At 35.7% G+C, this 13,253-nt stretch overlaps 1 protein-coding gene across 1 annotated transcript; it reads left to right on the plus strand.

Annotated features, from left to right (window-relative positions):
• Positions 1-725: 725 nt before the first annotated feature.
• On the plus strand, positions 726-13,253 carry LOC127421976 (uncharacterized). Its single transcript, XM_051665244.1, has 12 exons — positions 726-815; positions 6,827-6,960; positions 7,264-7,399; positions 7,901-8,251; positions 10,606-10,707; positions 10,833-10,889; positions 10,981-11,046; positions 11,877-11,906; positions 12,073-12,114; positions 12,249-12,308; positions 12,386-12,445; positions 12,555-13,253. The coding sequence occupies exons 3-12, from the start codon at positions 7,336-7,338 to the stop codon at positions 12,587-12,589; spliced, it is 867 nt and encodes a 288-aa protein (XP_051521204.1). The 5' UTR covers positions 726-815; positions 6,827-6,960; positions 7,264-7,335; the 3' UTR covers positions 12,590-13,253.

Genomic DNA, 13,253 nt, shown 5'->3' on the forward strand with positions numbered 1-13,253 from the left:
GTAACTTCCATAAAAAGTGACTTTTAATTAATTTAGTTACTTTATAAGTAGTAACACAATATTCTAATGAGTTACTTTTATAAGTAATGTTACCCAACACTGCAAGTCACTATAGATTGTGTATGTTCAATCTTTGTAACTACCTGTGAGTGATAAAATATTGGATCTGTCACATTTTGATGCCTTTTCATTTTTAGCATTGGACCCCTGCAAAGGAAGAGGTGAAAATGTCACAATGATCACAATCATTGCCTCTCTGAAATCTGGAGTCTTTCTCCCTTGTCACTTTGACAATAAAACAGAGAGAATGAAATGGAGCCACTTTTCCAGTCTCCTGAGGATCGCACAAGATGGGAATGTCTTTAATAATCCTAGAGAAGGGCGAGTGAATGTTTTTCCCTTTCTAGCGTACGGAGGAAACCTTTCCATTCTCATCCATGATCTGCAGCCTTCAGATCTCGGCACATTCTGTTGTGAGCTGAGCAGGGAATGCTGGAGAGTGGAGATCATAGAATCACCCTGTCCAGCTGAGAGTAAGATCAGTCCTTACACAAAAATCAAATCAAATAAAACAATTTACTAAGAAAAATAGAAAGTTGTAATGACAAAATCTTCTAGATCAGTATTTGTATTACTTTCTTTGAAATTATTGCTTGTTGATATTACACAGACATATGAAATTAACATGCCTATATGTACATAATTATAATTTTTTGTTAATGCAGAAAAGATGGAGTACCATAACCCCTGGATATTCTTTTTAGCTGGAATTTTCATTCTTCTTATAGTATTCATTTGTATTTCAACATTTAGTGGTAAGCATAGCTTTTCATTCACAATCCAAAATAGAACAGGGATGTAATTATCATTATTATTGCAAATTATTAACCATTCTACGTATTTTTTTGTAAAACACATCAGACAAAACAACTATTTGCTCAATTGGACAAGAAACTGTATGAGATCATCCAAATGTAACAGTTTTAATAAAGAACAAGTAAGATTTGTAATATCCTCAATACATGTGAAAGATTTTTCAGGTTTATTTTCCTGATGAAAGTAAAGCACATTGGTAACAAGCACCTTGGAAATATATATATAAAAAAAAAATTAAAAAAAAAAAGCTTAGTGTAATAGCTTCATATAGTAATACTACAGTATATGATTTAAAAAAAAAAAATAAAAAAAATAGAGTAAATTTTTCCACTGCTGCTGATTAGTAAATAAAAACTAAAACATCTTGTGCACAAATCTGGCAACATAAAACTTTGACCATCCTTATGCTTTGAAAGCTAATTAAATTCCTGCCCATCAATTACTTATTAGATGTCAAAGTTCTGATATCCAAGAGAGGTGACTGATTATTTATTTCAGTGCACATTTGTGTATGATATCTAAAATATATATAGATGTTTGACAGTAAAATCAGTACATATACTCTGGCTAATAAGTACTAATAAAGCTAATATACAAAATATTTAGATTTTTATTAGCATTCAGAAAAGTCCCTGAGTCAACTCTAGATCTTGATGACTGCACCAGTTCTATGGTGTACTGCGGTAAGAATTTGTTTTTGGAAAAATATGCATTATTATTATAGCATGCTGATGCAGAGAATAAAATATCTGCTTGACATTTGTCAACCAGGAGGAACTCTAAAATTCAGGCAATGCTGGCCAAGGTGGAAAATAAAGACAATCATTATTTCATAATTATTACAAATCAGTTTATGTAACTCAGCAAAAGGCTCGTCTTATTCTTCATTTACTCAAATGCCTGTTTAGAAACGTGTTTATATGACCATTCATTGATTTCTACTGATTAAAGAGATGATATCCTAATTGACTTTTGAACACATTTGTAAACCATTGTTGGGGAATACAGCTTAACCCAATAAAAAGACCAATGTGAACAAAGACCCAGAGTCGAAGTTGCAATCAATTGACAGATTTTACTGAAGACAAAGTGTCTTCCCATTCAATAGCAAAAATCAGAAAGTTCAGGGAGCGAACCAAGTAAATGAAAAATGTAAATGTTTAGACGATGCTTTTATCCAAAGCGACATTCAAATAAAGGAATACAACAGAAGTGATTCATCTTAAGAATGCAGTAAAAAGTGCTGTAATAAAGTTACATATTGCTTAAAGATGCACAAGCAGAGATAAAAGGTGAGAATTAAAAAAAAGCAAGAAAAGTTATTAGTAGGATTGGGTGAAGTGCTTCCGAAAGATAAGAGTCTTTTAGATTTTTCTTGAAAGTGGCTAGAGAATCATCTGTTTGGGTGGAGTTTGGCAGGTCATCCCACCAGCAAGGAACAGTTAAATTGAAGGTTGGGAAGAGTGATTGTGCCTCTTTGAGATGGCAACACCTACGCCGCTCACTCGCTGATCGCAAGCTTCTGGAGGGCACATAGGCTTGAAGTAGCGAGTGTAGATAGGGGGATGCAGAGCCAGTGATTCTTCTGCAAGCGAGCACCAATGCAACTGCAAGCAACTATTGGCAAACAGTGCAGTTCGATGAGGAAAGGTGTGACATGCGCTCATGGGCTTGTTAAAAACCAAATGCCCCACTGCGTTCTGGATTAACTGCAGAGGTTTGACTGTACATGTAAGAAGTCCTGCAAGAAGATCATTGCAGTAGTCCAGTCTAGCCTGAACAAGGCGTTGTGTAGCATGCTCAGATAGGAAGGGTCTGATCTTCCTGATGTTATACAGAGCAAATCTGAATGATTGGGCTGTACTTGCGATGTGGTCCGCGTTAAATAACTTAAAGAAACTTAGAATTATAGACCTATGCAAGATCAATTTACATTCCGACTGGTTAAAAACATGGGAAGATTCCAGAAACTACTCAATCATTAATTAGAAGGGATGTTAGTAATGTCATTAAACTCACAACTAAACCATAGAGAAAAGCATAATTAAAGGGCAGGGATCTTAAATCCACCCCATCACCACGTATGTAAATTGATAGGTGAAAAACTTCCTTGTTCACAGATTGCAATTCATTTTGCAATTGTGTTACTACATATGAGGTAAAAGGCCAACTTTAAGTAATATGCACAAATAATTTAAATAAAAACAAAACGGTTGTCTTTCTCAGTCATTATGTCTTTAGAAAGGTTAGCTTGCTTTTCAAAAATAGGCTCTTAACAGGTGTAATGTTTGGGGGGAATTAGTCAACAGGCTTTTGAGAACCGATAAATAACTACAAGTATGGTGGTGTTACCATGGGAGATGGGTAAATCCATGATGAAGTCCAAAGCGAGATGAGACCATGGATGCTGAGGCACTGGGAGTGGTTGGAATAATCCAGCAGGTGCTTGTTTAGATGACTTAAACATAGCACAATTATCACAATTCTTAACATAAGTAGTAACATCAGCAGGGAGAGTTGGCCACCAAAATGTATTATAACTTATGGTGCCTTGTATCCCCGGATGTCCAAAGATAGGAGAGGTGTGCACACCAGTTATGCAATGGGTTCGCACTGACTTAGGAACAGATCTTTTCTGGTGGGCAATTATTAGGTGGTGGATGATGGTGCTGAAGTTGGAGAAAACGCCTGAAGTTGGCAAAGCCCAAAAACCGCTGTAGTTCCTTAACAGACTTGGGTGTTGTCTAGTTCAAAACTGCCTGAACCTTCGTGTTGTCCATTGCTACCCCCTGCGAGTTCAGAATGTGTCCCAGAAATGAAACTGTGGTATGATGAAACTCACTTCTATTTTAGCATACAGTTTATTGTCAATTAGACGCGAGACTAAACGAACATGCTGGATGTGCGACTCTATGGAGGGAGGAGTAGATTAAGATGTCAATGTAAATGATCACCCATCTATTAAGCATGTCTCTGAACACTTCATTTACAAATGCTTGGAATACTGAAGGGGAGTTGGCAAGATGAAAGGTATCACCTGATTTTCATAGTGTCCTGAATTGGTTAGGAAGGCGGTTTTCCACTTGTCCCCCTCTCAGATGCAGATGAGTTTGTACGCATTACAGAGAATGTCGCTGTATGTAGCTGTTCCAAAACTGCAGGGACAAGGGGTAGCAATATTTTACTGTGATGGCATGGAGACATTGAGACTTTTCTACAAATAAGAAACCAGCTGCTACCGGAGATGTGGATGGCCGAATGAAACTGAGTTTGAGCACTTCATTGAAATACACCTCCATTGCCTTTGTTTGATAAACTTTGCTTTAGGGGCCGCCCATCTAGCGCTGAAGCACAGATAGGTGGAATACATGAAACAGTGGGTAAGTGCAATTTCTTTACAAGATCAGAGTTCATACCATTACCAGGGGCTCTTGAATCAAAGCATTAATTTCGGTTTTGTTGGATTTGTAAAAAACAGTAGTGGGCACAAGTTGTTGGCAGTTTACTAAATCAATAGGTAAAGATTTACTCACCGCACTGGATGTCTCAGGCCAAGTAGACAACAGATGTCCAGCTTGACCACAGTAGAGACACACAAACCCTGACGTCTGCAGCGTAGTTTCTCTTCAGGGGTCAGGCATGTATGACCAATCTGCATGGGTTGAGATTGTGCATTACTGGTTGCAAAATCAGCTAGAGGAGTGTTCGTAAATTGGTTTCCAGGCACGAAGGGGATTATCAAACCTAATGGATAGGTTTATGTATTGGTCCAAGCTCAAATTTTCATCTCGACAGGCCAGCTCAGCTTGTAAGGATCTACGTAGTACATTGCTGTAGGAAGTTTTTAGGGGTTTGTCAGCCCAGCCAGTCTGGGTGGCCAAGGTTAATGCATAATCTGCAGTGGTACCTCCCCCGTTTCAGCAGGAAGAGTTGCTCTCCAGCCTCTTTACGCCCACTGAGAGTTCAAAAACCTCCATGAAACATGCTTTAAAAGCATTCAAGGGAGGAGCGCAGATCACTTTCTCTCTCCCATACAGATGTACAGTTGCCCAGTCTAAAGCTCTGCCCTTCAGTAGGGAAACAATAAAAGCTACTTGCACTCCCTCTGTGGGGTAGATGTGAGGTTGTTGTGCATTGCATCAAAAAGCCTTTACACTGGGCTGGATTGCCATAAAAAAATTTTTTTTTTTTTTTTTTAAATGGGATTGAGTCGTGGATTTCCAGTGTAAACTGCAGTGACTGGCATGGACATAGACAGTGGGGGAATAGTTTCATTAGAAGTCGGAGTAGTGGAGAAAGCAGTTTACCAGTTCCTCAATGAGTGATGTCAGCTTGCACAACTGCTTACTGTATATTGCTCCATTTGAACTGAAGCCTGTGAGGCCAACTCCACATGTAAGTGTTGAAGCTCTGCTGGATCTGAAAGCAGCAGTCTTCTGTAATGATTGACCTGAAGCAGATGGGTTACCTCACAGCAAGAAGGTCCTGGGGCCTTTCTGTGTGGAGTTGCATGTTTCCTCTGGGTGCTCCGGTTTCCTCCACAAGTCCAAAAACATGCAGGTTAAGTGAATTGGAGACTCTAAATTGTCATGTAGGTGTAAGTGAGAGTCCCCCAGCCACTGGGGGTTGCTTCAGGAAGGGCATCTGGTGTAAAACCTGTGCCAAGTCAACCCTAACCCAGATCATGGATGGTCCGCTGTGGCAACCCCTAATAGGTGCAGCCTGAAGAAGAATCTGAAATAAAAAACCTCATTTTTATGTAGCTACATATAATGAAGAAATTTTCAATTTCATCAGCATATGGGGGACCTAAGCGAATTCCATACTTGGAATATATTGGAATATAAAAATTGGAATAATGGAATATAAAACTTCGGAATATATTAATTTCACAAAACACAAAATTTTTTACATTAAATTAACAAAAAATTACCAATAAATATATATACAAATGAACAATAAATGACAATAAATAACTATATACAAATATATATATATATATATATATATATATATATATATATATATATATATATATATATATATATATATATTTTATTTTATTTTATTTTATTTTTTTTTAAATCACCTTGCTCTGTGGTGGCCCTAATTGGCCGCTTATACCACTTATAGCTAGAAACAGGTTTTGCCTTTTGTACAAGGAGAAAATTATTCTTTAGACAATTTAAGAGTCCATCTGAAGTGATACAAAAATCTTTGTTTTGTATATCTAAAACGAAAAGTGAGGAAACATGTTCATAGCTAACTTGGCATTACATGGTTCTTGCTATTGACTATTCTATCCAGTAGGTGACGCCAAAAAGTTTTGAATGAAAAGAGATCATGCGTAAATGTAAAAAACCATCAATATTGATAGTTATGTCAAAGTCAAAGAAGACCATTACAGAAGACTTGGAAAAAAGAAACTGACTATTTACCGCTTATAGACAAACCAATCCTAAAGGAAAACATGGTGCTGACAATTAGTTTGAAACCACACAAATGCCACAATAATTATGTCATGCAGGTATGAAAATTAATCTACACTTTTCTAATCTAAAAAATTAACCTAAAATAAATAATAATGATAATAATAATAATAATAATAAACTATTTATTCAAATGTTTTAATCTTCAGAGTTATTTTTTCAAAGGAGGAAACTCTGTGGTTAGTCATTCTCAAGGACTTTACATGCTGTTAACTGTTTCAAAGTGGATTTTAAAATAACTATGCAGTTGACTTTTTACAGCTGGTATAAAAACAGCTTTACCCCCAGATAGCAAAATAGCTTTGGGCCAAATTTGGCAACATTTCGGGAGTGAGTTTGGCCCACATACCACATGGAATTATGGTCCAGGATTGGCCCAAAAGTCACTTGTCAAAATTAAGACCCACAACAGAAAGCAGGCAAAACTCACCTACAACTTTCCTTGTGTCCCGTATCACCAGAAAGCAGTCAATGGTGGACCTCAACTACCAGAATGCTTAGATGTCAACCATAACACACCCGCCCCCGAATTCAACCAAATGTCGCCAGCCCATGTCGCCCATACCTAAATCCGCCCCTGCATGCACCTAACTATGTAAGTTGATCTAACTCTGACTTTGCTACAGGATGTGGTAAATATGGTAGGAAACCTGTAGACCAGCGTTTGACTGCAACCTGAAACACAAGTATGAAGCAGTTAATTCATCTACACTCACCCTTTAATATGATCACATGTACCACAAAACACATTTTTAATTGTTACATTTTGGTAATAGTTACAGCAATAATGTGGCAGTAGAACACTACACTTCAGTTACAGGTAAATGGCAAGTCACTTGGGCTGAATCGTTGCACCCCCAGATTGCCAAATGTAAGAGGAGGGTGTGTGTTTTTACAGGAAATCATAAAGGACATCAGCCTACACATTCTCTATTTCTGTCTTGGTCTTGACAACTTGACATTGACTTGAATGACAGGCATGATGTACATTTCACAGATTTGGATATTTCTTGGTGCTTTAGTGTCTTCAAATGGTAGGCTTATAATTCAGTAACTGTTATAAATAATCATGTATCCTATGATAATAAGAAAAACATAGTTGTAATATTGTTTCATTATTCTAGTGTGCTTAATTATACATATGGCTATGTATTTTATTTTATTTTTTCAGTTGGTGTGTTTAAAGGGATAATTCAAACTCAAAACTTAAAAGTGTGTCATCATTTACTCAGTCTCATGTTGTTCCAAACACATACAACTTTTTTTTTATCCTGTGGAACACAAAAGATGTTAGGCAAAATGTTGCCTCAGTCACTATTCACTATCATAAGATGCAAGGAAAGTGAATGGTGACAAAAGCCAATGTTCTGCCTAAATTCCTTTATAGTTAATGTACTTAGAATGGTTTCAAATTCGATACAAATCTATGACGCTTTTAGGTAAGCCTGTATGGATATGTAAATGGATAAATGATTACCTGTGTGTTACAGTACTAAATCCGTTTTTATTTATTTTTTATGACCTTCCATTTTTAGCATTGCATCCCTGCCTAGGAAGGTGTGAAAATGTCACAGTGATCACAGTCAATGCCTCTATGAAATCTGGAGTCTTTCTCCCTTGTCACTTTGACAATAAAACAAGAAATAAAACAGAGAGAGTTGAATGGAGCCACTTGTCCAGTCTCCTGAGGATCACACAAGATGGGAATATCGACTTTAATAAACCTAGAGAAGGACGAGTGAATGTTTTTCCCATTCTCGCGTACAAGGGAAACTTCTCCATTCTCATCCATGATCTGCAGCCTTCAGATCTCGGCACATACTGTTGTGAGCTGAGCAGGGAATGCTGGAGAGTGGAGATCATAGAATCACCCCATCCAGCTGAAAGTAAGATCAGTGCTTAACTGGAAATATATGAAAAGTGTAATGTTTTACATACTGTATACGGTCTGAGAGTCTGAGACCACTAGTGAAAATGCTTCTATTATTTTATTAATATATATATTTTTTTTTCATTACAAATTAAATTATCTGCATCAAAATTTGAGTAAACATCTTTTATGACAGCATGTTATACCAGCATAATCTGAGAATATTCCACAGAACACATGCTTCAATGAAAAAACTCGGTTGATGTCCAGTGCTGGGTGTAATCTAATTACTTTTTTAGTACAAAAAGTAGTGTAGTCAGTGGCGTAGCCAAGGGTGAGCTTGGGCCCACCCAAATTAGACCCAGGCCCACCCAGAATATTAGAGATTATTTTGACTTCAAATATATTTATGAAATAGTTTAAAATATGCATAAATTCTGATTTCTGAAAGTGTGAAAGAACTGTTTGAATGTGACGCCTCTCTGTTGGTAAGGAAAATTTGGTAAAAAAAAAATGTGGGTGAAAATTTGGCCCATCCATTTTTATTGAGGCCCACCCAAAAGTAATTTCCTAGGTACTCCCTTGAGTGCAGTGCATTACATTTTAAGTTTTTGCAATCAGATTACAGTTACTGACTTTAAATTTATGTTTATATCTTTTAATTGCTCTACTAGAGTTACACATTTTTTTATTTATTTTTTTTCCCAATTTGGAATGCTCAATTCCCAATGCGCTCCTCAAAGTCCTCGTGGTGGCGTAGTGACTCGCCTCAATCCGGGTGGCAGAGGACGAATCTCAGTCAATCTGTGCATCTTGTCACGTGGCTCGTTGTGCATGACACCGCGGAGACTCCCAGCATGTGGAGGCTCATACTACTCTCCGCGATCCATGCACAACTTACCACGTGCCCCATTGAGAGCGAGAACCACACATTATAGCGACCACGAGGAGGTTACCCCATGTGACTCTACCCTCCCTAACAACCGGGCCAATTTGGTTGCTTAGGAGACCTGGCTGGGGTCACTCAGCACGCCCTGAATTCGAACTCGCGATTCCAGGGGTGGTAGTCAGCGTCAGTACTCGCTGAGCTACCCAGACCCCAGTTACGCATATTACTAAAATATTATTCTATATTTAGAATTCATTTAAAAAATGAATTGTTAATATGTATATCTGTTTGCATTTTGTGACAAATGTCACAACTCTTAACGAATCAATGAACATGGAGGAAATATAGACATTATTTGGAATTTGTTGAAGCTTTTCTGTGAAAAGTGTTTTAGAAGGTAACCTAAATTTAATTAGTAATGTTTCTTTTCCGTGATTAATGATTACAATTTTAGAATTGTATTGTCTAATAGTCATTTGTAGTGAATTACTTTTGGTCCTTTTTTGTAACAGATTTGCTAACCTAATACTGAATCTTAATCATGTTTTTTATTGATTTGTTTTAATTTTAAATTCCACATTTTTAAAGTGGTCTCAGACTTTTGGACCCCACTGTAGGTCTACCATAACATTTGTAAAGGAACAATATCAAGGCACAGTATCGAAGTGTGTATGCCATTTTACAGAAACTACACTGAAAAACAATTATGTGTTGGATTTACTTAAAATATGTATGTAGCATGTTTGAATCACACTTTTAAGTAAAATCAACTTATGGTCATTTTATGTCAGCATAACTAGAAAACCTTTGTTAGATATGCACAAATGTATCAGTTCATTCAACTTTATTTACTTGAAAAGGTATGTCACACGGAAAAGATTTAACAATCAATAACACATTGTTTCAAATTAAGTTTTATATTATAGTTTCTACTTAATTGAATTGGCTTAAAAGGAAATAATGAGGTCAGTCATTAAACAATTGATTCACCAAAGAACTGCACTAAAGCTACACACAATCACATGGGCAATGACAAATTCAATGGATTGAACAGGATCCAGCTTCATCAAAGAGAAAACTAATAACCCTAATCATGACTTTACACAAAACAACTAATTACAGTAAAACAACATCAATAATACAAAAAAGAGCTAAAATCTATGAATTCTTGATAACAAATTTAGTGACCCAATACTTTCTTTTTGACCAAACTAACGTGCTTAAATTATACAAGTGCAAGGGTTTATGGATATTCCCCACAACCTCAGTTCTGTACTTGATCGTTTGAGTTCACAATTAATATTTTGTGTTGTACACATTAATGCAAATTAAGTAAAGCTAAAAATGTTATAAATATATATATTTCTGAGTAGAAGCTATTTATTTTCATGTGTTATTGTTGAGGCAACACATTTTTAGTCTATGGTTTTGAATATGTGTCATTATAAAGGGGCATCTAAATAACACTTTTTTTGTTGTAGAAAGTAATGAAATCCCAGTAAACCCCTGGTTATACTTTGCGGCTGGAGCTGGATTGTTTATTCTCCTTTTTATTGCATTCAGCTTGTTTTCTCAGTTCTGGGGTGAGCATTGGTTCTTTCCATTTAACAATATAAGAATAATTCATTCATCATTGCACTTAAATGAATGTTACAAAATCTTACCAAATACAACTTTGCTAAATAAAAATCATTTTTTTCTTGGACAGGAAACTGTGTAAATGGATCATCGAAATCTAATCCAGTTCATGGAGTACAGAATGAAGGTGAGCTGTATACCACACCTGACTTGATGTTAAGCAGTGAGTGACATTTTGTGGAGTTTCTTGACCTCTTTGAAAACCATTTGACTCTTAGGTAATAATCCCCCAGAAGAAATACAGAAAACAAGAAGTGGTGAGCACAGAAATAATAACAGCAGGGGTGAGATATATCTATTAATTTTCGAAAAATTTGCCTTATTTACTAGCCAGTGGTTTTAAAGTAATCATTCATAACATAAAATATAAGCCAGAGCTGGGGGGAAACAATAAAGAAAACATATTCCATAGCTGCAGTGGCTCTGGTGGCTCTGGACACTTAAGGGACACTTAAAAATATATGAATCAAAATGAAGTAAAAAAAAAAAAAAAGCATTTGGACACTGTCTGGTTGTCGAAAGTTAGTGGAATATGTCCGTAGTTAATATGAAGAACTACACCTGTGGTTGCTTTGTGAACTTTTATTGTGGCTTAAAGCTGAAGTATGTAATTTCTGCGCCCCCGAAAGGTATTGGAACAATAAACAATGTTTTCAAACCAGTTCTGCTGTTGATCAAGCAAACTGATAGTCCCACCCACAACCCACACCATTTGACAAGTCAACATTGTTGGGTAGGGCTAGACAGTTGCTTGAAACAAACATACAGATTTATAAAGTGTTTACAGTTTCAAGAAAATGACCTATGAATGGCTTACTTATAGTTGTCTCTGCATATTAGACTGGGATAGGAGAACGTATTTTAACTTTTTTTAAGAAACAGTTACACACTTCAGCTTTAAGTGTCCAAATACTTATTGTGGCCACTCTATAAACCTGGTTTAAGCTTTTCTTGGTTTCATCCAGCACTTTTACTGTGGGTTCCTTTTTGGAATTTCAACAGACCAAAGGATAAGTTAGGTTTAAAGAATATACTGTATGTAATGATATCTGTATAAAACTGCAATGGAGATGAAACTTCAGAATAAACTTGTCTGTTCATCTTATTTCTGAAGGTGTGATCAGAGGGAATACAACTGTTTATGGTATGTCTTTATTTTTAAACTGTTCACGGCAAGTGTCAATCAAGTACAGAAAACAATGAACATTAGATATCATTTTCATGATTTGAACTTCCTATTAAATGAAGTTATTCCTTACTATCATTTGAGGTCAAATTATAATTTTTTCTGTTTTTGTTTTCATGACAAGAAAATGACCAACATGCTCCAAATCAAATTTCAGAACAGAGAGGTGACTCATAATTTTTAGTTCTTGATAACAATACTCAGTTAGTTTATTATTTGATTACTAATTATAATTACTCATATATAATTATTACTTATTATTACTTAAAAATTATAAAAATCTCATTTTGAAAATATCAGCTTTCAGACCAGTTCCTGAGCCAACTACAAGTCATCAGTCCACTTCAAATCCATACTACGGTAAGACTTTCAAAAATAAGATTAATACGGGCTGAAACTGGGAATAACCTAAACAATATCTGTTTGAAATATTTCAGTCAACCAGGCAGAACTCTCCATTCCAAGCAATGTTGGCAAAAAACGGAAAAAACCAAAACGTAATTATACTTTTATTGTTCTTTTATTTCACATGAAGGTTTATTCTATGGCACTTTTTCATATCAATCATTGTTGCAGAAGAATCATTGTGTTGTTTCTCTATGGCAGATATGCAGATCAAAAATCCAATCTATGGAGATTGATGTGATCTGCAGGCTTTAGACTGTGATGACAGTATCCAGTTCCACAGAATCCAGAATCCAAGTTTTAGTCCGTAAAACATAACTGTTCATTTCAAATCATCTGTAAACCAACGGATCTTATTAAACAGCAATGTTTAACACTGATGTTATTTTTTCATTAATTCCATTTTTGGATTATATGTTGTTGCATTGGGGGAAAACTACATTTATTAAGTGACATGAATATTACATGAAAAAAACGAATGCTTCAAAAACTATTGTTGCCTCGATGCACTTGCTGTATCATACATATTACTAACAGTGGTTAATTGATTTTAGTTGCAGTAATACAGTATTACAAAATCCTCCCATTATTATTAAACATATTTTTGAGGAGTCAGATATTTTCAGATATTATTATACATTATAGTATATTTATACTTTGTTGTATATATATTTTGATCTTAACAGAATTCAGGATTTAAGAGAATTTATGGGTAATTGATTAATCTTAATCAGCCATTAAACTCTCTCTTTCTTCTGAGTTACTTCATTAGTGCTGAAAATAATTATTCTGGTGTCCAAAATCTGATGATCACAGTTTTCACAAATGTGGTACCCAAAGTAATACTGGTTATACTGTGGTGTTTTTGATATATACCATGGTACTGGATGATTATTTAAT

This window comes from Myxocyprinus asiaticus, chromosome 31 (genome assembly GCF_019703515.2).
Source record: "Myxocyprinus asiaticus isolate MX2 ecotype Aquarium Trade chromosome 31, UBuf_Myxa_2, whole genome shotgun sequence".
Taxonomy (NCBI): Eukaryota; Metazoa; Chordata; class Actinopteri; order Cypriniformes; family Catostomidae; genus Myxocyprinus; species Myxocyprinus asiaticus.

Bases quoted from the DNA above. Each gene is read 5' to 3' on its own strand.
- LOC127421976 (XM_051665244.1), top strand. From the start codon at position 7,336: ATGACAGGCATGATGTACATTTCACAGATTTGGATATTTCTTGGTGCT. The intron at 10,890-10,980 runs GTGAGCTGTATA...TTTGACTCTTAG, and splicing joins TCATGGAGTACAGAATGAAG to GTAATAATCCCCCAGAAGAA. The intron at 12,446-12,554 runs GTAATTATACTT...TCTCTATGGCAG, and splicing joins AAAACGGAAAAAACCAAAAC to ATATGCAGATCAAAAATCCA.